This window comes from Scophthalmus maximus, chromosome 12 (genome assembly GCF_022379125.1).
Source record: "Scophthalmus maximus strain ysfricsl-2021 chromosome 12, ASM2237912v1, whole genome shotgun sequence".
In the NCBI taxonomy this organism is placed as follows: Eukaryota; Metazoa; Chordata; class Actinopteri; order Pleuronectiformes; family Scophthalmidae; genus Scophthalmus; species Scophthalmus maximus.
In genome coordinates, this window is record NC_061526.1 from 19463928 (window position 1) to 19488560 (window position 24633).

General features: G+C 42.9%; 1 protein-coding gene across 4 annotated transcripts in view; it reads left to right on the top strand.

The window, feature by feature from the left end:
* Positions 1 to 24633, top strand: part of pcloa (piccolo presynaptic cytomatrix protein a) — a 51904-nt gene that overhangs the window by 19966 nt on the left and 7305 nt on the right. For 2 of the 4 annotated variants that reach the window (XM_047336430.1, XM_047336431.1), the window contains exons 5-20: positions 741 to 4842; positions 5151 to 6691; positions 7885 to 9943; positions 11728 to 11775; positions 12314 to 12396; positions 12651 to 12726; positions 13651 to 13776; positions 16568 to 16676; positions 16953 to 17017; positions 17501 to 17685; positions 18192 to 18242; positions 18477 to 18607; positions 20359 to 20385; positions 21717 to 21810; positions 22442 to 22513; positions 22612 to 22861. In XM_047336430.1, coding sequence (XP_047192386.1) covers positions 741 to 4842; positions 5151 to 6691; positions 7885 to 9943; positions 11728 to 11775; positions 12314 to 12396; positions 12651 to 12726; positions 13651 to 13776; positions 16568 to 16676; positions 16953 to 17017; positions 17501 to 17685; positions 18192 to 18242; positions 18477 to 18607; positions 20359 to 20385; positions 21717 to 21810; positions 22442 to 22513; positions 22612 to 22861 — 9019 coding nt within the window. Of the gene's footprint in view, positions 1 to 740; positions 4843 to 5150; positions 6692 to 7884; positions 9944 to 11727; positions 11776 to 12313; positions 12397 to 12650; positions 12727 to 13650; positions 13777 to 16567; positions 16677 to 16952; positions 17018 to 17500; positions 17686 to 18191; positions 18243 to 18476; positions 18608 to 20358; positions 20386 to 21716; positions 21811 to 22441; positions 22514 to 22611; positions 22862 to 23450; positions 23733 to 24633 lie in introns of all 4 variants that reach the window. The other 2 variants (XM_035615643.2, XM_047336429.1) reach the window with 2 other exon arrangements.

Consider the following 24633-nt stretch of genomic DNA (forward strand, 5'->3'; position numbering starts at 1 on the left):
CTGTCAATCAAAGAGAAGGAAGCAAAACTTGACCAGATAGAATGTGAGTCGCAACCAGTTGCGGGCCACGTACAGGAAGCAATTTCATTTTCAGAGGCACACACTGTATGTCACAAAGATGGCACTGCTCAGTCTGATGTAGGAGAGATCACAATATCGAAGGATGATACAAAAGATTTTGTTAATGGAGGTACGTCTCTATCAGTAGCTTGGGTCCCTGTAGCAGAACCTGAAATCCCAGTAGTCTCTGTTGTTGGTGAGCAGGACAAAGCCCCAAAGGAGGAGAACTCTTATGTGGAGGGAAAAAAGGAGGAAAAAGATCAGCCTCTGGGAAAGCCCAGTGATGAAGACGCAGTCGCTGAGGTGACCATAGTATGAAGCTCAAGTAGTGGTAGCTTATATGATTATCTTTTTTTCTTCCTGCTATATTTAGCAAATGTATTTTGTACATGTGGAAGTGAGTTATATGGATATTTTATGATCGCAGACTGTATCACATACCTAAAGAACTTTGTGATTCTGCACACGTGTCAATGTGATTAACTACTGTATAAAGCATTTGAAAATGCCTCAAATTTACATCTCACCGGATGTGCTTAATGCTTACACAGAAAGAAAGAAAAATCAACCACACTGTATCTAAATAACATCCACATCCAACAAGCTCAAAAGTGTTATTTTCTTTTTAATTGCAATATCTGAGGAAAAAGAATGATTTCTTTTTTATATCAATCCAACAGGTTAAAACGGTGGAGACCTTGAATGAGCCTGGAGAGAAAGAAATGGCTGCAAAGGAGGCCAGTCCTACCAGCCCATCAGACATAGCAAAGCTTGAAAATACAGTCCTTCCCATTCTTGCGGCCCAGGCAAACACACAACCAAAGGATGAGGAAGAGAAACTAACAGACACACTGAAGGCCAGACGTAAATTAGAGGTGCTTCCTCTCTCATCTGATTCGCCAAGCTCAGAAGATGACAGAGAGCTGTCTGAGAAGAATACAATGGGTACCACCAAGAAAAAGCTCCTTGTGCCCATGGATATCAGGGCAGATTCCTTGGATGACAGCAGTGAAAGCTTTGGCAAAGAAAGTCCAATGTCAGGAGATGATGAGGAATTTATCCGAAAACAGATAATAGAAATGAGTGAGAATGAGGATGCTTCCCCATCTGATGAGGAAAACCTAATCCGAAGAAAGATTAGAGAGGACGAAAAGAAACAAATGGAACAGAAGAAAACAGAGGCTGTAGAGAGAAGCACATCAGGAAAAGCCAGGCGACTTACCAAGAAAAGTACTATAAGTCCGGACGATGAAGAAGATAAGCAACTCCATAGCTCATTGGAAAAACCTGATATAGACAAGGAGGGACCACAACTAAAAGAAGAAGAGCGTCAAAGTGGTCCAGCAATTCGTAAATTCCAAAGTATGGAGCTGAATGCAACCAGCAGCCCTGTGCGCATAAGTAATGATGATAAAGAACCTGATATGGAAAGCCTTACTGACTCCCCAGATGATAAGTCTAGAGGTGAGGGATCATCCAGTCTACATGCATCCAGCTTCACTCCTGGGACATCCCCAACATCCCTCTCATCACTGGATGAAGACAGTGACAGTAGCAGTCCCAGCCATATCCGTTCTGATGAGGGTAAACAACACAGGAAAGCCAAACACAGACAACCAGGTCAAATGCTGCCAACTATTGAAGACTCTTCTGAGGAAGAAGAGTTACGGGAAGAAGAGGAGCTGCTCAGGGAGCAAGAAAAACAGAAGGGCTCAGGGAAAAAATCCAAGAAAGACAAAGAGGAGCTTCGATCCCAGAGGAGGCGAGAGCGTCCAAAGACACCACCAAGCAACCTGTCCCCCATTGAAGATGCTTCGCCAACTGAGGAACTGAGGCAAGAGGCTGAAATGGAGGAGATCAGACGATCGTCCTGCTCTGATTTCTCCCCAAGCATTGATTCAGATCCTGAAGGTTTTGAAATCTATGCTGCAAAGGTCGCAGCAGTTCAGAAAACATATCAACTGCCTTTATCAGTATCTCTCCACTCCCCAACAGAGGATCAAAATACTGATAAAAATACACAGAAAAAATCTCTAAAATCTGCAGATGAGGCTTATGAGGAAATAATGCTGAGAGCTAAGTCACCAACACTTGACAAATGTGAGATTCAACCAGAAAAGGAGTCCCTTTATGGAGGCATGCTTATTGAAGACTATGCTTATGCATCTCTTATTGATAATTCAACCACTGATTTGGGAGACCCAGAGAAGATTGTTGTTCCGGCTCAGCCCAAAATGCTGAGATCCCCAGATGAAGTTTATGAAGACATGATAAAGAAGAGGAAGGAATTTATGCAGCTGGAGCAGGAATATCAAAATATGACGCCAAAACAGACAAGCACTACTCCTGAAATTGTGTTGCAACTGGCTGAAAATACCATCTCCAAAAGCAGTACTGTAACACTGGGCAAAGACGGAAAGCCATTGCTGGATGCTGAAACTGCCTATGAGGAGTTAATGAAAAGAGTGCTGACTCCTGGAACAAGTCCAACTCAGCAGGAGCCAGAGGTGGAAGCCACTGCATTTAGAAGGGCACTTCACCCCATCCCAGACTTAAAAGTGACACAGTGCTCTTCAGGAGAGGTGTCTTCCGATGATGAGAGCACAGTTAAAAAAGAAGAGGAGATACCTGTAGCATCAGACACAACATCAAGAAAAGAAACTGAGGATGTTACTGTGTTTTCTGAGTCTTCTCTATCATCAACATCGGCGCAACCTCACACTACAATTGCAGCATCCCAGGCTGATGTTGTGGACCTCTCTAGTGAACTACCCAGAATGTCAACCCCTGTGGTTGCCAGTGTATCACCCTTGCCCACGGTCCCCCAGTACACACCCAGTATTCCCAGCATAGTGTCGACTGCCCCGCCTGTGCCCCCTAAGCCAAGCGTACTCCGTAGGGCTAATTCTCAGGAAACAGCGGAAGTACCTGTTGCACCACCACTGCCTCCTCCCACCCCACCAAAACCTACGGTTTTCCCAAGGAAACCTCCTGTTCCTCTTCCACCTCAGGCTTCACCAACTCCAATCAGACCAGAAACAGTGGCTATGACTACAAGCCAAGGATCACCTACAAGACAAGCAGTTACACCAACGTACAAACCTCACGTTCCCCCTCCTGTTCCCCCAAAGCCATCAATTCCTTCTGGGATTGGTGATAGCCACAGACCAGGACATAGTGTCAAACCACCAATTGCACCAAAGCCTGGCTCACAGCCCTCTTCACCTGCCCACACCCCACATCCACCAAGACCCACGGTACTTCCCACTGGTTCTGCTGACATTGCCCTAAATCTGAGCCCCTCTTGTGAGAGCAAGCCGTTTCAACCCTCACCAAAGTCTCCTTCTTCTCCAAGATATTCCAGCAACCTTCGTGACACATATGTGGTCATCACTCTGCCATCTCAGCCCAACTCTCCAGTAGACAGTGTCTCAACTCAAGCTCCCTCTAGCCCTGGCCCAGTATCCCCTTCACATCAAGTTCAGCCCCAAAGTTATTACCGACCACAGCCTCAATCTCAATCATTTCCACAGCAGCAGCCACAACCAACTCCTTCTCAAACAACCAGGGTGCCTCTGGCATACACACGAGTCACACAGTCTATTGAGAATCAAGAGATTTGTGGCCCAGAGAAACATGTATCTAGTTCTTGTCACATAATTGAGGCTATATCTGCCTCAGCTCAGCCACCTGTTCACATGCCAAACCTCATCTCTCAAGTGGTCACCACAGAGGTTCAAAGGACAACTGTCTCTGTGGTTCATGAAAGGACACCACCACCAGTGCCAGCTCCAAGGGCAAATGGTGTACCAATCTCGATGGAGAAACCCAAGCCCCAATTGCCTGCACAGAATGGACAGACCGTCCAACCTTCTGAGGTGGTAGATCTTAGGACTATGAAGGTTGACCCAGAATCAGACATGAATGGTGTGGATCTGTCTGCTGCCCCAGACTCAAGACGTCATTCCTTTGTGACTGATGTAAGTCGTCAGAACAGTGCAGTGCAGTCACCTGTGGTCAACCTCAGTGCTGAGTCATCTACTGTTTCTATTGTTACTGATAGTATCACTATTGTGACCTGTGCGGCAACAATCCAGCGATGTGACAATGCAGATACCTCTCAAGCATTTTCAGCTCCCCTTCAGCTAACAAAAAATAAAGTGTTTGAGCCTGTTTCTCAAATTATATATCGGCCAATTGATTATCAGCCCTCCACTCATGTTGGTACAGAGATCCCTATTAACCTCTCGGTTGGATCAAGCACAAGTGTAGGAACTTTCCAGACCACCCCTGTCATGACTGCACCAACATCTGTTGCAAGCTGTGTTGCCAATGGATTAAATACTGGTACAACCACAGTAGCAGGAGCTGTTGACCTTAGCACAACAAAACCATTCAACACTGTGGTATCCATGGATGGTGCTTCAACAGAAGTGGTCACAGCTGTAATCACAGATGATGATGGCAAGCCAGTGGATCTGACTGCTGGAAAAAGAGCTGTATGCTGTGATGTGGTATATAAGCTCCCATTTGCCGGGATCTGCACTACTCAGCAAACTTCTACACCTCTTCCTGAAGACCGTTTTGGATATCGTGACGACCATTACCAGTATGACAGGTCACCTTATGGAATGAGAGGGTTTGGTGGAATTAAACCATCCATGTCAGACACTAACCTCGCAGAAGCTGGCTTGTTCTTTTATAAGAGTAAGAACAGCTATAATTTCAGTGGCACAACAGAGGGTGCAGTAGATCTTACCTCAACAAAGATTTCTGATGCAGGTCAGTGTAGTGACATTGCAGACCTGTCACTTAAATGTCACTTTGAACTGCCACCACTCATTCATGGTTAACGTGGCAAACCTTTTTTGTTCGATTTCACTTTTTGTTTTGTTTAGCATGGATCATTTTTATTTTTAATTTTTTTACTTTTGCATGTACATGCATGCTGTTATTGTACATCTTGTATATGATTGTTGCACCTCTCAACATTGGAATTTTTTTTCCTTATTTGGATAAAGCATGGCTTGCTTCAACATTAAATAAGTCTGCATTATTTGGACTCAACTGATATTTTTGACTTTTGACAGGTGAAGCTGTTGACTACTCCAAGAAAGGGACTTATGCAGGAATGACAATTCCACCCTATTCGCAAGCCAGAGTTACAAGTGCTGTCGGTACTCTCTTTGGTACAAGCAACGTCTTGAGGTCATCGAATGGCGTGGTCTATTCCTCTGTTGCAGCCCCAATCCCATCTACATATGCCATTACCACCCAACCTGGATCCATCTTTAGTACAACATACAACTCGCTGTCAGGTATGCATACGAGTGACACAATGCCTTCCCTGTCCAACCTCCAGAACTTGCCACTGACACGGTCCCACAGTTTCCTGTCCACTATCTCCACTACTGCAACAGAAGAACAACGAGAAGCCCCACTCAATCTGGAGATCTCTAGAGGGGGTACATCTGCTGTCGATTCTGTCAGGACAGCCACAACCTCTTTGACCCTTGACACTTACACCGATGCATCCCTGGAGGCCATAGCTGCTTCACTGGAAGCTCTGTCTTCACCTATGGTTCCTGGAGATGGCCAATATCAGGCAGAGCGTGAGAGGTTAGAGATGGAGAAACTCAAGCAGCAGCGCCTGGCTGAGGAATTAGAATGGGAGCGCCATGAGATTCAGCGGTTCCGTGAGCAAGAACAGCTCCTTGTACAGAAAGAACTGGAGGAGCTGCAGGTCATGAAGCAGCAGATCCTGTCCCAACAAGAAGACGAAAGACAGGCTCACCTAATGATGCAGAAAGAAACCTATGCCCAACAACAGCAGCAGCTTGAGCAAATTCAGAGACTCCAAGAGCAACTGCGTCTACAACTGGAAGAGCAAAAGTTTCGTCAGATGTATCCAGGTGGGGACATAGGGCATGGCGTGCAGGAGGCAGTTGTCTTAGGACCCGATGGCACAGTGCTGGCCAGAAAAATCACAGACAGTGGATGTCAGACAGATGAAGAGGATGAGGCAGTCAGCAAAGCTTACACAGCAGGGAGAAAAAAGAAAAGTGTTAAAAAGAGTGTTGACAGTTGTGTACAGACTGATGATGAGGATCAAGAGGAATGGGAAGCTCAGACCAGAAGCAGACAGAGCCGGCCACGCACGGCTAGGGGTGATAGGGGAGGGCAGTCAGAGATTTCTCTTCAAGCCCATACTGAAATATCTATACAAACAGATACAGAGGGGAACATTAGAATGGACACCAGGTTGGACCTTTCTGACTCTGAAAGGACCTCACCAAAGAAGAGACCTACCCCGTTAGAAATAGGCCAGTCTCCTAACCTCAAAGTTGATTCCGCTACGCTTCAAGCCCATCCTAAATCTCCAAATGTTCTCTATTCCCCTATATCCCCATGTATATCACCTAGCAAATCCCTTGAGTTTGTTTCCTATGAGAAATCGCTGGGTGATACAAGCCCGCAAAAGCTAAGAGGAAGTACAGAGCCTTTAAAAACCTCTCCAGCGAGTCCTAGGGGACCCAAAGCCATGCAGAGATCCATGTCCGATCCTAAGCCCATGAGTCCAACAGGAGAAGAAAAGGCAACATCTGGCACTCAGTTTGGTGATAGCTATACTGTAAGTACTGTATTACCTCAACTTAAAACGTTGGCCAACTGTTTATGCAGAGGTATTATTATTTTATATATTGACCAAAAATTTCTTGATAAAATACCATGATAATAGCACCAATTGTCATAGTTTTCTCTAAGTTTATGATTATTATGTTATTTGGCTTTAGATTATTTTCATTCAGCTTTCCATTTAAATCACAAGTAAATATTAGTCCAGTGCAAACAAGATAAAGATAGGCAAACTTTATAGCTAGAATAAACTTTTTTCTATAAATATAAATAAATACCATTGAAAAATTCCTGCTCCACCTGAAATTAACCATAAGTCAAGCTTCTTGTGACACCAACACAATCATAATTTTTCATGTCAAGCTCATGTAGCACAAGTGACATGATGTCTCAGTGATAATTATTCAAAAAAGCAAGAGTTTGCATGCTGTCTTCATGCTTGCATGAAGAAACTTGCACATCATACTGTATGACATGCATGTTAGGCACTGGGAATGGTGCTACCATGCTGCTCTGTTACTGCTTCATGCTCCTTACAAAAATAAAGATCTAATGAATATAATGGCTATTAAAAATGGCCTACTTTGGGTAGTCATGGAATATTTTTCTGAGCACGGTACACAAGCAGTTATACACAAATCAGTCTAATCCTTGGGATAACATATATGCTGAATTCAGTGATATACAATGGTGTTTCCATACTGTAAATTTATATGACCTGAGCCCAATGAATATAACTTGCTCTTTTCCTCTGCTGTATTTAACTTGAATTGTTACTGTATGCACCCTGACCTAAATATTGTATAACGTGTGATGAAAACATTCAAATTGATTTTCAAGGCTCTAATTTAAATTTCTGGTTTGCTGACATACTTAGGGGAACATAGACTCCATAGGTAGAAATTGCTCCAGGCCTTCATGGGATATGAGTGTCAGTTTTCTGCTTGGGCAGTTCACCACTGAGAATCTCATACATACATAAAAGGATGGAAAATAAGCTGAGATTGCAGGAAATATTGAGCTGTCAGAGATCCATAGAGACTTAATGTAAATGAACTCCGTATTTTGTGATTCTGGAAGTTGTAAGTACAATTTATGGGCCGGGATACACATCTTACATATCTATAGAAACATGTTAGATTTAATTCTCTCAGTAGTAATTTTTTTTTTTCATGAATTTTCTTGCAGGGGAAAGGTTCAGGAGGCACACCAACAGGCACTCAAAAGAAGGTGAAGAGGACTCTCCCCAATCCACCATCAGAGGATGAGTCAACAACCAGTGGCCAGACAGCATATAGTACTGGTTCTGCTCGCCGAAGAATGTGCCGCAATTCCAACATGGCACGTGCCAAGATCCTACAAGACATCGATCGTGAACTAAATATGGTGGAGCGCGAGTCTTCCAAGCTCCGTAAAAGACAAGCAGAGCTAGATGAGGAGGAGAAAGAGATTGATGCTAAACTTAGGTACTTGGAGATGGGAATAAATCGGAGAAAAGATGCACTCCTGAAAGAGAGAGAGAAGAGAGAAAGGGCCTACTTACAGAGTGTGGCTGAAGACAGAGACTACATGTCAGACAGTGAGGTTAGTAACATCCGAGAGACTAGAGGTGGACGTGGAGGTGAAGATGAAGAGATTGAAGGTCATGGTCTTGAACGTCCCAGGACAGCTCCTCAGTCAGAATTGGATGACTTTGTCCCACCTCAAACTACGCATGAGTATGGAAAATATTCACAGTATCAATACCCTCAAAGCCAATACCAGCAAACTCTCTACCAGACGCCCCAGTCCTACCAGTCTCATTCCATTTATTCTTCTGTCCCCTCACTCAGTAGCTCCCAGCAACAGAGTTACCATCAGATGCTATTGCTGCAGCAGAAAGCTGCCAGACAAGCAGCCCTTCTCTCAGAGCTGGATGCAACTAAATATGAAATCATTAGTCGCCAGCCTGATCCCACATCAGCTTTTTTGGGAGTCAAGTATGACAAATATGGCAACCATCTTGATCTCAGCGCCTTAGATGTCGGAAGTATAGCAAGTAGCCCCATGTCAAATGTCTCTGATTCCTTTTACACAGATGTAGATCACCACACACCTCGGAGTTACATGCTACTGGAAGATGCTGCAGAGCTGGCTAAGGGCTCTACAGGTCTGTCATCATCATATAGTCTGGCTGAGAGGGAGTTAGCTAAGGCAGAGAAACTGCTGCGAAGGAGTGCTGCAGATCTGGGGTCCACTGACTATCTGGGATCCACCTCCAGACTCCATACATATGGAAAGACCCCTGATGAAGAGGATACAATGGAGGAACCATATGAACTGAAACTCCTGAAGCAGCAGCTCAAGCAAGAGTTTAGGAGAAGTACAGGTGGGACAGAAAACTTAGAACAACTGACAGGTCTCTCCCAGCACTACTATACCCCAAGCACTGCCATCTCTAACTACTCCCAAAGACACTATCCAAAGACAGATAAGTACAGCATCAGTCGCCTTACACTAGAGAAGCAGGCTGCTAAACAACTCCCAGCGTCTATGTTGTACCAAAAGCATAAGACTCCGATCTTAGAGCCTAAAATCTCTTCCAAGTATTCCTCTATTACAGACAGTAGAGGTCTAGAAACAGACTATACCAGCTATCTGGGATCTACCAGTGCATCTCCAAGATCCAGCCGACTTATGCAGGATGAGATTACCTTTGGTCTTCGTAAGAATATTGCTGAGCAGCAAAAGTACCTTGGGTCAACCTTGGGTGCCAACTTGGCTGGGTCATTAAATTTGGGTCAGAGCTTGGGTTTGGACTCTGCTTATCCAAGTGGAAGTCGCTCAAGGCCCTCATCAAGGCCCACGTCTTGCTATGGCCTGGACTTGTCTATCAAAAGGGACCCCTCAAGCTCCTCACTGAGGCTTAAAGGGGATGGAGAATCATCAGATGTACCAAGCTATCAAACCCCCTCTGGTCGCACCAAACCCACCAGCCTTCCGATTGTGCAAAGTGGACGTGGCAGGATACCCATAGTTGCCCAGAACTCAGAGGAAGAGAGTCCTTTGAGTCCTGTTGGGCAGCCTATGGGCATGGCCCGTGCATCAGCAGGACCTCTGCCACCCATCTCAGCTGATTCAAGGGACCAGTTTGGTTCATGCCTGTCCTTGCAGGACTCCCAGCAGCAGCATATCAGGGAAGAGCCTACCAGGGGTAGGGGTTATGTGCTTCTGGATGACCTTCAGGGCACCATGTCAGATAGTGAAGGTAAAAAACAGACTTATCACTCTAACAATCTTTTCCTGTTTGATGTTTCTTACTTGAGAGTGTCTGCTTGTGTTTTTTCTTTGCATGTACGTAGTACAAATATGAATACTATTCATTAAAAGCCTGCATGTGTCCAGCATTTTTCTGTAATCACGTTCGACCATTACCTTAGTTAATATATTGTATCGTCTTTTTATTTTCTGGTGTCAGTACATTTGGTCACTCTGTTTAGATCTGGTGCGCTTGCATGCCCTTGTATATTCTGCGCTATGTCTTAAAGGGTGGGCTCTATTGCATGCACTGTTTCTGTCTGCGTTCCAGAAATTTCAGACATTTCCATATATTATTTACTGCATGACATTGTACAGTCTGACTTTCCATTACAGCTTCATCATGTGGGAGGTTAGGGCTAGGGCTTGTGCCAGTCCATATTTCATTCAGACGATGCTGTCATTTGTAGCTGTTTCAAGTCTTAAAGAAGATGATATTCAAGTCTCTCAAATCCAACTTTTTAAGCATACAAGACTTGAGCTACAAACAAATTTAGAAATTGTATTTTTTTCCACAAATAATTCACTGAAAAAGTGCCTCCCCACATTAGTCACACAATTTACATAACTGGTCCACAATTCTGTCAATTTAGCCAGTTTTTCTGAAATTACACTTAAACATGGCAGTAAATTGTGCTGTTAAAACACAGTCAACTGTACATTAATTATATTTTTGGAGTACTGATGTGTAATATTGATAGTGGATATTGTTGGTGTATTCTATAATCATATTAAGGTTTATTAATACATCTGTGGGTTTGTTTATTGTGATACCATATATATACTTTACTACCTTAAATGATGTAGTAAATAGTTTAAAGCATCCTGTCATCACGGTAGGAAGACTTTTATTTTTTTCATGTTTGAAATGCATGATAATTTGTTACAACACTTTCATGTGTGTAATAAATGTAAAACTTTAATTTGCATGTCTTGTTGTGAGTACTTGCTTGCATGTATTGTGATACCTCGGTTGTGTGTTGTGTTGCATGAAATACATTTATGCCTATTATTATTTTCTATGAATTTTCTTCATACTGAATTTTCCAAACCTGCCTCACTTTAATTAGAAAAGAAAACACTATTGGTATGGGCCATTATTTTCTTTATTTTTATTATTAAAAAAAATAAATAATCTAATAGAAATTCAACAACACAAGAAGAGCACTGCAATTTGCTTAACATTTTCTGGGCAAAGATCTTATTTCATTAGTTGTGTTTCTCTACACAGTCTATGAAAGTACAATGTATTCTGAGCTGTCATTACTAACAGGACCAAGTTTTTGTAAAAAATGTGCCGAAGAATGTCAATTCATTTTTAGAAAGAGGATACAATGTAGCTAAATTTAAATTTAAACATTCTTAAACATTTGGACCTTTCTAATTAATAAGACAAGAAAGCATAAAGCAAATATAAACAAGATACGTTCCCATTTTTTAAGCGATGACTGAATTGTATTTAAATAATTCCTGTGCTGTAGAAAGTTCTTAATTAAAGTTGCATGGAACTGGTCAGTTTCCAAGCCGAGGACAGTGTTTCATGAAATATGATTCAAAATGTGCCAGTTTAAGTAAGTTCAGACTCTGATGAGGGTTATTGTCTACTGAATCTTTCTGGTTTCAATGTTCACAGGTCCCAGTTTTGAGTTGTCTTGAATGCAGCATACTTACTTTACTTTAAATTCATATGACTCACATTATTTTGCAATCTAAACTAATTTGCCTTAATTCCAGCCCTAAGTGATTCCCTGATGGCTTTGAACAGAGAGGATGCAACCAATGGTAGAGTATTAGTTCAGTTCTTTAGTCATTCATCAGCTACACCTGCACCACAAATCAAATACGATACTCCATATTATGATGACTAAATGTTGGAGATATGCAATTTTTTCAAATATATATCATACCATACATGTGATTGAGGAACAACAGGAGAATAATGACAAATATTGACATTTACACATTAACATTTACCTTGATACAAAATTACAGTAGGTCATAGGTTATGTCACTTACATACCATACTAATACTGTTTTTATTGTAACTGCATTATTTTTCCTGCCAACTTTACAGCTCTTGTCAAAATATTGTGTTGCTTAGCTTCACTTTTCCTAAAAACATAATAAATCATCATTCTTTTGGCCCTCATACCTTCCTCACATTTTTATCCCAATTTCTAATTAGTATTTCCTCATCTTAAATAGAATTTTGCTTAAAGCCATGTAACCACCTTTATATTAAACCCCTCGTCTCTAGTAGGATGGGAAAGTCCAGGTGTTCAGATTGGTTCTGAAATAGTGCTTGTTTTTATCCCTCAAGCCTACCACCTTAGACGAGAAGAGACAGATTGGTTTGAAAAAGCAAGAGATGGGCGTTTGGAGAACGGACAAGACAAGAGACAGGTAAAACAGGAAATAAAAAAATGCATACTCTACACACATACAGACAGTGTTGTAAAGTTCTCACATGTGCTATACCACATCCAAGCAGTAATGATATGCATGCACCCTGACTCAATCTTCAGGATTTCTATATGTGGTATGTACGCAGAGGAATTTCACTTGAATGTCACATTTATGTTCATGTTGCAAAGAATCCATTCTTAAATATTCGCTTGTACATACCATGACATGTCACCATTGTGTATGGACCACAGGGAAAAGTCCCATACTACCCCTTCCCTCACCTCAGAGTCAAACTGCAGAGGGATCCCAAAGACCGCAGTGTTTCAGGTAAAGTACCTCAGTTTACTACATTTCATTCAATAGCAACAACATCCGCATGCTACTGTATGTGTATCAATATGAATTCAGAGAGGCATGCATCAAAAGCTAATGTGCGATTGACTGTGATGCATGAATTAGATCTCATTGACCCCATTGCTTACTAACTGGAATCAATGTGCACCGTTTACAGCACATTCTTCTCCTTTGATTGAATATGAATGATCATAAAATAGATTCAAAATGATTTGAAAAGAATAAAGCCGATAGAATTGTGCACATTAATATGGATCTTAACATGTCTTCTGGTTTACAGAGCATGACTGGTATGCTTCATGCATTTTATTGACTTGATATTCAGGCCAAACCTCAACAAACTGGCAAGTCACTTCTCCTGCCATTACGTTCCATCACACCATTCCTCCCGGCTCAAAGCAGGCAGACATTTCATTTCCTGGCTCCCCTTTTGATTTGGCTCTTCTCCATGCTCATCAGTCTTTGCCGTGCACAAAATGGCGTATCCTTCACACTCAGGATTATCTTACACAATTAACAAACAGCCCACAAAGGAAGCATTTTGTTCATAAGAGCCTAGTGCTGAACTGAGTCATTTTGCCCAGTCCTTTTTGTTTTGGCTGCACTAAACATGTTGAAGGGTTTTATACTGAAAATTGAAGGAGGCTTTGATTCTGTGTAGGTGAAGGCCTTTACTTGAGCGACCTGTGGAGGATATTTTTTAGTAAAGTAGTTGGCGTATGTTGTCAGAAATGCAGCAACTATAGAACATTGACATTGAGAAAAAGGCTTTTAGGTTTTTAAGGTGGACATCAAACTGTGCAACAGAAATGTTGTGATTCCTGTTTAGTACCTATAGCTGCCATAGGAATGATTACTAATGGAACTCATCAGTCTTTGTTATTTTCACATAAACAGGAAATGGTCTTGGTATCCGTGTGGTTGGAGGGAAAGAGGTCCCTGGCAGTAATGGAGACATAGGAGCTTATGTCGCCAAAGTCCTACCTGGTGGAGCCGCTGAGCAAACAGGAAAGATTCTCGAAGGTATGCCCCTTTACCAATTTAAACTTCACTTAGTGCAAAAACATGTTGTATTAGACTTCACAAAGAATTCATCAGTGTATAGAAAATTAACAAAATATTTTGAAGATTGTTTTAAGTGTTTATTTACAGTTTAATTCTACATTCCCTTTTGTGCTTATTTTCTTTCTTTTCTAAGAGTTAGATGAGAAGATCGATACCTTACTCATGTCTGTATGGTAAATACCAAACAGCCAATTAGCTTAGCTTAGCACAAAGAGTTGAAACGGCTAACCTGGCTCTGTCCAAAATCCATCTGTCAGTAGCCTACCTCTGAAGCTCACTAGTCACTCACAAGAGCTGGTCCACTATTTCATCCTGTTTCCAGTTTTTGGGCTAAGCTAAGCTAACCACCCCTCTGCCTCAGAGGTATTGTTCGAATATATTATTTGATTATCCTCCCCCTGAAATGTAAGCCGTTACTTTCTATACTGTAGGTGGAAGCTACAACTGTCACAATGTAAACATAATGCACTCGCCCCACAGATACAGTATATGACCCGGATTTCACCCTTACATACCTCTCACTGACACCACCTGACGATGAACTGGTGTATGGTGTATGAACACGAACACATTTCATGAGGTGTTATTGATTTCACATGGGGGAGTCTGGGAGCAGTTAACCCTCTCGCCCTCCCAGTCCATCTGTCCACTCACGGTCCCCTTAATCTCTGCGTTGAGGCACATTGAAGGTGTCGGACAATTGGTAAAGCCGCGGCCCGAGCCTTTTTGAAGCTGCCACACGGGTGATCTATGGATGGTGAGATAGGGAGGGAGAAGCCCTGCCGAGGTTGGACCTGTATTGCGTGGGCAATACATCTGTCCGTGCTCTATTTCCTGTTTTTCCCCCCTCCGTCACTACTTTTTCTTTCCCTTCTCTGTTTGTCTCTCCACTTCTTCATTAGGACATTCTGAAACGGTTCCAGTGAAAACTGCGTAATGAAAAGATGAAAATTTAAAAAAAAAAACTGTAATAAAAAATAAATGGGGCTTCATTCAGCTTATAGATATTTGCATGAATTCAAAAATAGATTTTTGTATGACATAGCCAAATTATAATGTCAAGTGTTACCTCTTGACAAAAAAATAATGAATGAAAAATGAATATGGAGATTTTAATTACAAAGCAGAAAATATAAGAGTAATGCAAATGTATTAATTTAGATTAATCAGTACCATGAGCCTAAGAAGATATACTTACAAATGTTTGCATCACTAGAAAATATTAATATATATAGTGTAAGGGGTTACAATTTAATTGAAAATATATGAAACAAGATCAATTGAATTTAAAATTTAATAAGATATTGGAAAATATCAAAGGGCAGAGAATTGATCACACTGCATTTTTTTAAAATCCTCATAACTTCAGTTTATTTTTACATAATATTGTTGTATTGTGTTATATCATAGCGTTTCTTATGACAAATGTTTTTATAGTCGTCATACATCAAGAAAACATCGTAATCATCTATATTCTATTTAAATCAACGATACACTTAATGCCGCTTGTGCTCCATATTATCCACCTTTTCCCTACTGTCTCATCCATTGTGGTTCTGCCCAAAGCACAGAGAGAACTCTATGGTACAGGCTGAAGCAGATGAAGACTGCTGCAGTCCAAGAGTCAGGATGCATCTGTGGTGTTGTTAGCCGCAAGGACAACTCAGCCATGATAACACCCTTAACCCTGTCATCAACACTCAGCAGAATGGCTGCAAAGTACTTCACTGATTCTGCCAGTGGGAACATGGCGTCTCGCTCTCTGTGGTGCGACTTTAGACAAATGTTGTCACATTCAACAGGCGAAAAGGGGCTTGTCACAGAGACACAGAGGCCAAGTGTGTGTGTGTGTGTGTGTGTGTGTGTGTGTGTGTGTGTGTGTGTGTGTGTGTGTGTGTGTGTGTGTGTGTGTGTGTGTGTGTGTGTGTGTGTGTGTGTGTGTGTGTGTGTGTGTGTGTGTGTGTGTGTGTGTGTGTGTGTGTGTGTGTGTAAGACTGCATACTTTGGATGTTGATGGAATTCAGAAATCACAATGGGACCAATTTGATGATTGTGTAACTACAGTGCAGCTTCCCTGTCACTCACGCATGCAGCGAGAGAGTATCGCCGCAAACAGAGGACGCTGCTGATGAGCTGTTTCAAACGGTGTAAGTCCTGTTAGTGTGCAGGGTGTGTTTTGGAGGATGCGTCGGGGTTTGCTGTGCCGTGTGGATTCATGTGAAATTTCACTGCTGGATTTAATCAAAAAAAATAAATGAACAGTCTGTTCCTCCTGTGAGACATTTGTCACTGCAGGAGAATAGACTGGCGTGAAAGAGTATCTGATTAGATTCTGTTTTCTTTCCAGGCCATAATGCATCATGTTTGAAGTGTTGCCCTCCCAATTCTTGCTCAAATAACATGAGGCCATTTTCGAGTTCATTTTGACTCTTGTTTTTGCCTCCATGAGCAGCTTTGTCACGCGGCCGCTGTTTGGGCTGTCCCCAGCATTTATCTCTCCGGTTTTAGGCCCGCAGTGTGACGCACGTGTCGTTTGAGTGCAAGAATCAACGCTTTTTTCTCTCAGGATTACGCGCTGTGAATCAAAGGTTGGTCTCAGAATGAATTGGTCCCTTTATTCATTCAAAGAGACACTCCCTTTCTTTTTTCTCTTAAAGTAGAGGTTTGTGTTGCACTGCAAAAAAAAAAGGTTAAAAAAGCAAACACCGCTGTACTTTTAATTGTTTTCCTGTGCGCAAATCGTGTGTAGGAATGCAAGTCCTGGAGTGGAATGGTGTTCATCTGACGGGGAAGACGTACGAAGAAGTTCAAGGGCTCGTCGGACAGCCGTGTAATGACGCCGAAGTGTGTGTCAGACTGTGAGTATAACCTTTCTCTCCATCTTTCTCTCCTGCATTACAATTTTAGCGCATCACATTTTGTATTTCTTTCTCAATTTAGCTTGGATTCAAATCCAGCCTCTTCATCTCCCTAATGCAGCCCTCTGCAGTTTGACTTGCAGTCAATTAGCCCCTAAATTATACGCCACCAAACATGTCCCTGGGTTTTTTGATGTCATGTTTAATGGTATAGGTCATGGTTGCTTTTTTTATTTTTCAAAATTAAATAACACGTCATTTTTTCCTGTTTTTCAGTGATCTCAACATGCTCGCTGAGTCAGATGGTTCCCAGCATTTGGATTTCCACGAGCACAGCAAAGGTAAGTTGCAGTTCTTTTAACAAGTCCAGCCCCAATGTGCTTTTTACTGCTTCTCCACCATCGCTGCCTCATCTGTATTTTTCTAATTAACTCGAGTCTCTTGCCGTTTTCAGACTCTATTCTAGACTCTAATCTATCTCAAACCCTTTTTTTACAAGTTCAACCATGCATTACTTATGACCCGTTTCCTCCGTTTGTCTGGATTGCATCGAAACCATTATGGGAATATTAAGTTCTTTTCAAAAAGGGCTACCATAATGTGGTGCTTTAATATTCAGCTTGATGTTTTTCTGTTCATGGTCTCAGTTGCCTTCTCTTTTTTAATGGCCCATCCATTATCAACTTTCCCCGTAATAAGTAGAAGTTAGACAATAGTTGTTTCATTGTGTTTCTGCCTCCGTCTGAATGCATGTCATTGTGAATGTAGGATGATGATGATGATGATTTACACTTATGGCCATATGTACTGCACACACTTTGCAGGTGACAGACCTCCCAGGTCTCCAGGTGTTGACCCCAAGCAGCTGGCGGCCGAGCTGCAGAAAGTGTCACAGCAGCAGGCTCCCACATCCACCTCCTCCTCGGGTCTGCCCGCCACCACCTCGGCAACCTCCAGTCCCGCTCAGCCAGGATCGCCGTCCATCAGCAAGAAACGCCACAGCAGCAAGGCAAGTCCACGAGAGAGGGGTGGGGGGGGTGGGGGGGGTTGTCAAGTATTGAAATTCAGATTATGACCTGGATTGTTCCAGTTGCAAATGACTGTATATAACCAGAAGTGTCAATACCATCATGAACATTGAGTTGCGAGTTACCATAGTTTGCATCCAAGTTTAAAACTACATTTTGTGGAACTTATTTTTGCCAGATTTTGCAACATTAGGGTGGGTTATTTTTATGTTATAATGAGAACCACATTTGCCACAGAGCTGTGACTGTGTTGAAAACGAGTTATAAAACCAAATGGAGCTTATCCAAGATGTATGTTGAGAAGCAGATGCATCGATGCTGAGAGTGTAACTCAAATTTTAGCCTCAAACACTCCATGAAGTACATTCGCAGTACAGTAAAGTACACACTGTACAGTATTGAACACCCACCAGTAAATGCATGGATCTTCACCTACACATATTTTGCTGGCAGGTTGCTTAACATGTTGCTTTTTTTTTTTTCACAGACTACGGATGGATCGAAGACCCAGTCCCACCCCATCTCTGGAGAGATACAGGTCTCTAATCTTTGATTTAAAATATGGTTATTATAGATCTAAGAGTACGAAATGCTATCACTACTATTATAACTGTGTATTTTTGCATTTCAAAAAAACTCTAAAAGAGCAAATAAGAAAATAACAAATTGAATCTACATGTTAACAATTTTTTCATCCTTATGTGTTCATACATTGTGTCTCTCTCCAAATGCATTAGAAATCCTTTTCGTTTCACTGTGCTTCCTTCTGCAGCTCCAAATCCACTATGACAAGCAGCTCGGAAACTTGATCGTCCACGTCCTGCAGGCCCGAAACCTTGCACCGCGGGACAACAATGGCTACTCTGACCCGTTTGTTAAAGTGTATCTCCTGCCAGGGAGAGGGTGAGTCAAGGGCCTGGAACCTGCAAGCACAACTCAAATAGCTCCGAGCAGGAACAAGGTCGGTTTAGGATTGATGGTACGAAATGAGAAAGAAAGAAAAAAACGTCGCAGGTGTTGATTTATTGATCTGAACAGACAGAACTGTGTACGGTGTGACTTTTTTTTCGTTCTTTGCCGTCTTCTTTCAGCCACTTTTGGAGAAAGGAATCTGAGTACATTGTCCCATTGACATCCAGGCTACGCAGGCAGCCACTTTGTTAAGCTCAAACCTAATTTCCATTCATTTTAAAATTGATTTACAATTGATTTTGGCTTACCATGACATCTTTCAATGTGCAGCACATGGCTTTTTTCCTCTGTGTCAGCTCCTTTAAAGTTTACACTACACACCAGGTCCATCAAATGTTACATCTTATAATGTCCCAGGCGCCTGGTCCCGTTATGTGCACCTCTTATCGCTGCAGAATGACATAAACGTAATGCAAATGGCATGAGGTTTAGTGTGCTTAGTGTGTTGTTGTCGCCCCTGTTGATGGGTGCTCCACTGTAGGTGTGAGTGCAGTCAAAATCAATAGCTCTTATATTTATTTGAAATACAACCCACACTCCCTCATACATCCAGAGCTCCCTCCTCACTGTGATTGTGCTTTATTGTAATTGACTCTCCCACCCTCTCTGCCGTACGAGAGAGAGAGAGAGAGAGAGAGAGAGAGAGAGAGAGAGAGAGAGAGAGAGAGAGAGAGAGAGAGAGAGAGAGAGAGAGAGAGAGAGAGAGAGAGAGAGAGAGAGAGAGAGAGAGAGAGAGAGAGAGAGAGAGAGAGAGAGAGAGAGAGATCGTTTCAGATACAAGCAATAATATGTGGCTGGCTGCTCACTCTGTGTCAGGCCTTCAATTTCACACCTGCACTTGAAAACAGCACAGTGGATTGTTTTAGACAGAGTGTTGCGATACTGCTGCAGTGAGAGTAAGAGTGGCGACCGCAGCCTTCCCTGCGCACAGAGCGGTGACAAAAACATGCACATTTAAAGCGCATGTGGGCACATACTGTATACGCTACGTGTGTATACATGGTCAATCTCACAGCCGTCAGAGCACCAGTTGCAATCCATACAGGGGCGTTTCACAGATGCATCACAGATCTCTTGGCAACTGCATGGAGGTTCTGTAGTGTTTGCTATGGTTTCAAATAATAGACACCAATCAGGACATGTACACGTCATTGTGTATAATGCTGGAATTATGCTTCTTGGGGCTGCAAGTAAGCAATCTTAACACACATGTTGTGTAAGCAGACATTTATGCATATCTCCACGAAAGGGTAATTCCAGCTGAAGTTGAAAGTGCAAAGTTACTGAACATTTGTGTGCAAATTTGTTAATCTTTGTTGTTCACCCATATGTATCAGATCTCCAATGGGTTGGCAAAGGATGCGTTACATCAGCTGAAAGCCCTTTTTTATGCACATACATGATATTCATGAGACACTTAAACACAAATTCAGTTCACCCACCGCAGCACACCACAGCTCCCTGTTCTTGCCCCTCTCCCAAACGCACAATTACCGAATCACATCGCTTCACCTCGAACTACAGTAATTTCCCCCCTCCCACACGCACACACACACACACACACACACACACACACAAACACACACACAGGCACTCACAGTCACTCCTTGACCCCCACCCTCCCTCTGACTATTGTTTCTGTATGTTGTTCTTTATATTTAATGCATGCTGGACCCTCTCAGTCAGGTCATGGTTGTCCAGAACGCCAGGTATGTGACTTGCCCGCTTTGGCACTTTGGTTCTGTTTTTTGGTTGAACTTTGGTTTGTCAGTTTGGTGCAGGTGACAAAACGTCCAGGTTGTTTTATAACTGAACGGAGGCTTATTGACACGAGTCACCTAGCTCAGTCCCTCACAGTCCCCTCACCCTGGAACAATTGCACATTTCCCCCCTCGCCCCCATACTCATGTTGTCCCCCTCACCTTTAGGCTAAATGTCTTTGCATTGCATTTTGGATTGCGAAAATCCCTTTCTATTAACATCTTACCATGTCTTGAACATAACACATATTAATATATAGACCTCTGTGTTGACGATTAACGTTTCCTGGCTAACTGTTGTGTTTTTCCCGGTAGACGGTCTGTTTTTGTTCCTAACATTGTAGTTTGAAACCCTAACATTGAGCCTGACACCCTTTAGTTTGTCCATGTTTTGTTCTTCAAATCCCCCGATAATGTCCCACATCGTGCCCCGACATCGTACTGTACCCTTGATGCCCCGCCACATTCAATACACACTCTCATTATTTTTGCTCCGCGGCCCTTATCCATTCCATTGTTTTCCAACACATTGTCAAACGTCGTCGTCTCTGCTAAACTAACTCTTGCAGACTTACTCATGACCCACGATCTTATATCAAACCCCACACTCTGCAAAAAAACTCCATCTTTACAAGTCATTCATTCTATTCCAGTGGGTCTACTGTGATGTCAAATATGTTCTTCCTCAAAACAAGTGAATAAACAGTCAGTGCAGTCAGATTATGGTCCTGCAAATTGGCGTTAACTTTTAAAGAGGCGACACACAACTTTGGTGCCCCCTAGTGGTTCCAGGTGGTGTAATTGGTTTGTTGCAAGACGCCGGTACGTTTCCTCAGAGCTCCTGAGGAAGTTGACCCGCTGTCTTATTTCCATCACTGAGGATGGATACCGAAAGAAAGATATTCTCTTCTTTGTTCGGGTTACGCTAATGTAACATAAACGCAATCAGTTTTAACATCATAATGACAAGTTTAAGCCAAAAAGTTGTCTATTTCCGCTTTAGCTGGAGACAAAAAAAACCTGGCACACGTTTGCACTTGTTTTAGGACATCGAAATAATTTCCGTGCGACTAAATGACTTGACAGAGCTCAAAATGGACTTTTTTGCAGCGCAGCCTGACATCGTACCCCACACATTGTCACCGTCCAAACAGTGTGCATCACATTCATTCTCTCCCCTCTGCTGTCACATTGTGCCCTGATTGTGCTCTCTGCGTTGTGGCGGCCCACGTGCGAGACCCGGGTCTGTGACCAGTGTTGCGATGTGTCTGCCTCTCTAGTGCTGAAAACAAGAGGAAGTCTAAACACGCGGGCAAGAGTATCAACCCCGAGTGGAACCAGACGGTCATCTATAAGAACATCCACCTGGAGCAGGTATGTGGTCAGACACGCACCCAGTCATGGGACTTGGCATCATATATATTTATATATATATATATATATATATATCCCTAAAAGGTTTGACAATCTGATTTAAAGATTGTGATTTAATAACTGGTATGCTTTCCAAAACTCTACAGCAATAAGTCAATAAATTGAAACACGAACAAACATGAACACAGTGGCTCAGTTGTCAAAACTGGATGCAAAAGCACAACACACAGTGTTGGCTCTTCTCTGCTGGCATGCTGACTTGTATTCAAGCCATTGGTTTTAGTGGAGTAGATGCATATGCCGTTGGGATTTGATTATACCAATTTAGACCATATTTTGTTGGAGTCATAACAACCATAGCAAATTTCTGTCATCTGTTTTTTTTTTCTTTTTTTTTAAGACCTGAATGACTACGTATGATTTTCTTGCCAGCCAAGATAAGTTGCTTTGAAAATACACTCTAAAAATACGACTCTGTGTGTGTGTGTGTGTGTGTGTGTGTGTGTGTGTGTGTGTGTGTGTGTGTGTGTGTGTGTGTGTGTGTGTGTGTGTGTGTGTGTGTGTGTGTGTGTGTGTGTGTGTGTGTGTGTGTGTGTGTGTGTGTGTGTGTGTGTGTGTGTGTGTGTTCCAGCTGAGGAAGAAGACCCTGGAGGTCAGCGTGTGGGACTATGACAAGTGCTCCTCTAATGATTTCCTAGGAGAGGTAAACCTCTTTGACAGTATCACTTGATCAATAGAGTCCCGGCACCTTTCTTTTGTTTTTTTATGCAAATGCCGATTTGACCGTTTGCCCGTTCCCAGGTCCTCATTGACCTGTCCAACACGGCCCAGCTGGACAACGTCCCGCGGTGGCTCCCCCTGAAGGAGCAGAGCGAGGGCGACCACCACCGGCGCTCCCACTCCGGCCAGAGCCGACACGGTTCCTCCAAACCCTCCTCGCTGCATTCCTCCCCGAAAACCGCCGGCTCCGCACACGACATTAATCAGGATTCCCCCAAATCATCCGTCATCAAGAGCCGCAGCCACGGGATCTTTCCAGATCCGGCGAAGGGTAGGACACATTGAATTCCCTTTCGCCGTCTCAACTCTATCACCCTCCTCCCCTCTACCGTCTATACCCCTTTGCTCTTCTTCTATTCCTGTTTCTGCTCGTTCCTTCCTCTTCTTTATTCTCTCTCTTTGCCATCTCTTCCTGTCACTATCACCTCTCACTCCTGTTTTTTCCCTCTATCTCGGTGTCCACCTCTGTCCACCTGTTTTTCTCTCTCTACAATTTACCAGCACCGTCCTCTGCCCATTTTTGCACACCCATCGTAGCTTCGGCTTCATGCTTTCTGCTTTCTCGTGGTCTGTTTTCTTGGTTGCCATGATGCCACCCAGCGCAGAGGCCTAGCCTTAGCTTCCTTCTGCCTTTCTCCTAACACAGAGGGCCACATGGCCGTGGAAGGCTTTGAATGTCCCCCTCCTAATTCAGAAAAATAACCAACAAACGTAATGAGGATGCTAGACTTCCATAGTAAGGCGGTTACCATAGCCAGAAACTCAAGTCACCGCAGGTGTTACGCAGAAGGTGACAGCCCCAGTTCACTAAAGTAAAGGACAGGGTGTTTTTGGTAATTTGGTGAATCTGGTTGTTTTAGACACGCTGGTGCCCACTATCGAGAAATCTCACAGTAGCCCTGGCACGTCGAAGCCTTCCCCGTCCGAGGGCCAGAGACAAAGCCACAGCCACGGACACAGCCAACACTCTCGCTCGCACGGCGCTTCGCGCTCCAGCAAAAGCGCCGCACGGCAACACCATCAGGACACTGGCGGCACTGGAAGCAGCGGAGGCGCTGCCATAGCAACGGGCGATGTCCCGCAGCAGCAGCAGCAGCAGCAGCAGCAGCAGCAGCCGCCGCCGCCGCAACGCCTCCAACCAAGTAAACCAAGACGCAAATAAAAGCCTACGCAGCATGGCCTCCTCGCACTCATCTGTTCTACCTTCTGTTGAGTTGGGTTTTTTTTCTGTTCTTTTTCGTTTCCTTTTCTGTTTGTGGTTTCCCTCACTTTTAACACCCCCTGGTCCTCTTCCTCGTCGTACTCGCAGTGTGTCACTCTCCCACCGCTTCTCTTCTGTGTGTACTCTGTAGTGTCTGTAGCCAGCACCTCACCTGTACTGTAGCACACTGTCTTTTGACCTTCCCTAAGCTCAACACCCTTTAACTGAACCTAAAGAGGCACAATGGAGTTCTGACCGTTTAAAAAAAAACAACTAGAACCATTAAAATACAGTTTAGAGGCTAGAAATCTTTTTTTTTTTTTAAATATGACTTAACAGAGTTAATCATAAATAATAACTTTTTCCTGTAGTTTGAAGTTAGGTTTTGAATTGTTAATTAGTTACATTAACTTTACTCACCAGTATGACAATATATAGAGAGGGAAAAAGGAAAACCTGACAAAGAGAATCTCTGGGTGATATTCTTAAAGATCAGAGCCAAATCTGTCAGTGACGTCTCCACACTTCTTTAAATTACTAAGACCCGTAAAATTTAGCTTTGTTACTACAAGTTCAGTTACTTTCTACTGACAGGTAGCAGTCAAATAGATTGGATTGATTGATCCAACCTATAAAACAGAAGAAAATTGCAATCCCAATCCCTCCCTGAGATCATTCACCTCTTTTGGTATTTCTATTTTTCTAATTTTGGATTTTTATATATTTGTTTACTTTTACTTACTTATTTCTGTTTATCAACAAGCAATGACCAGCTTTTCTGAAGCTCCTCCACTGAGACGGCTGTGCATGCAGGCCACAACCCCCTCCCTTTTCTGTTTAAA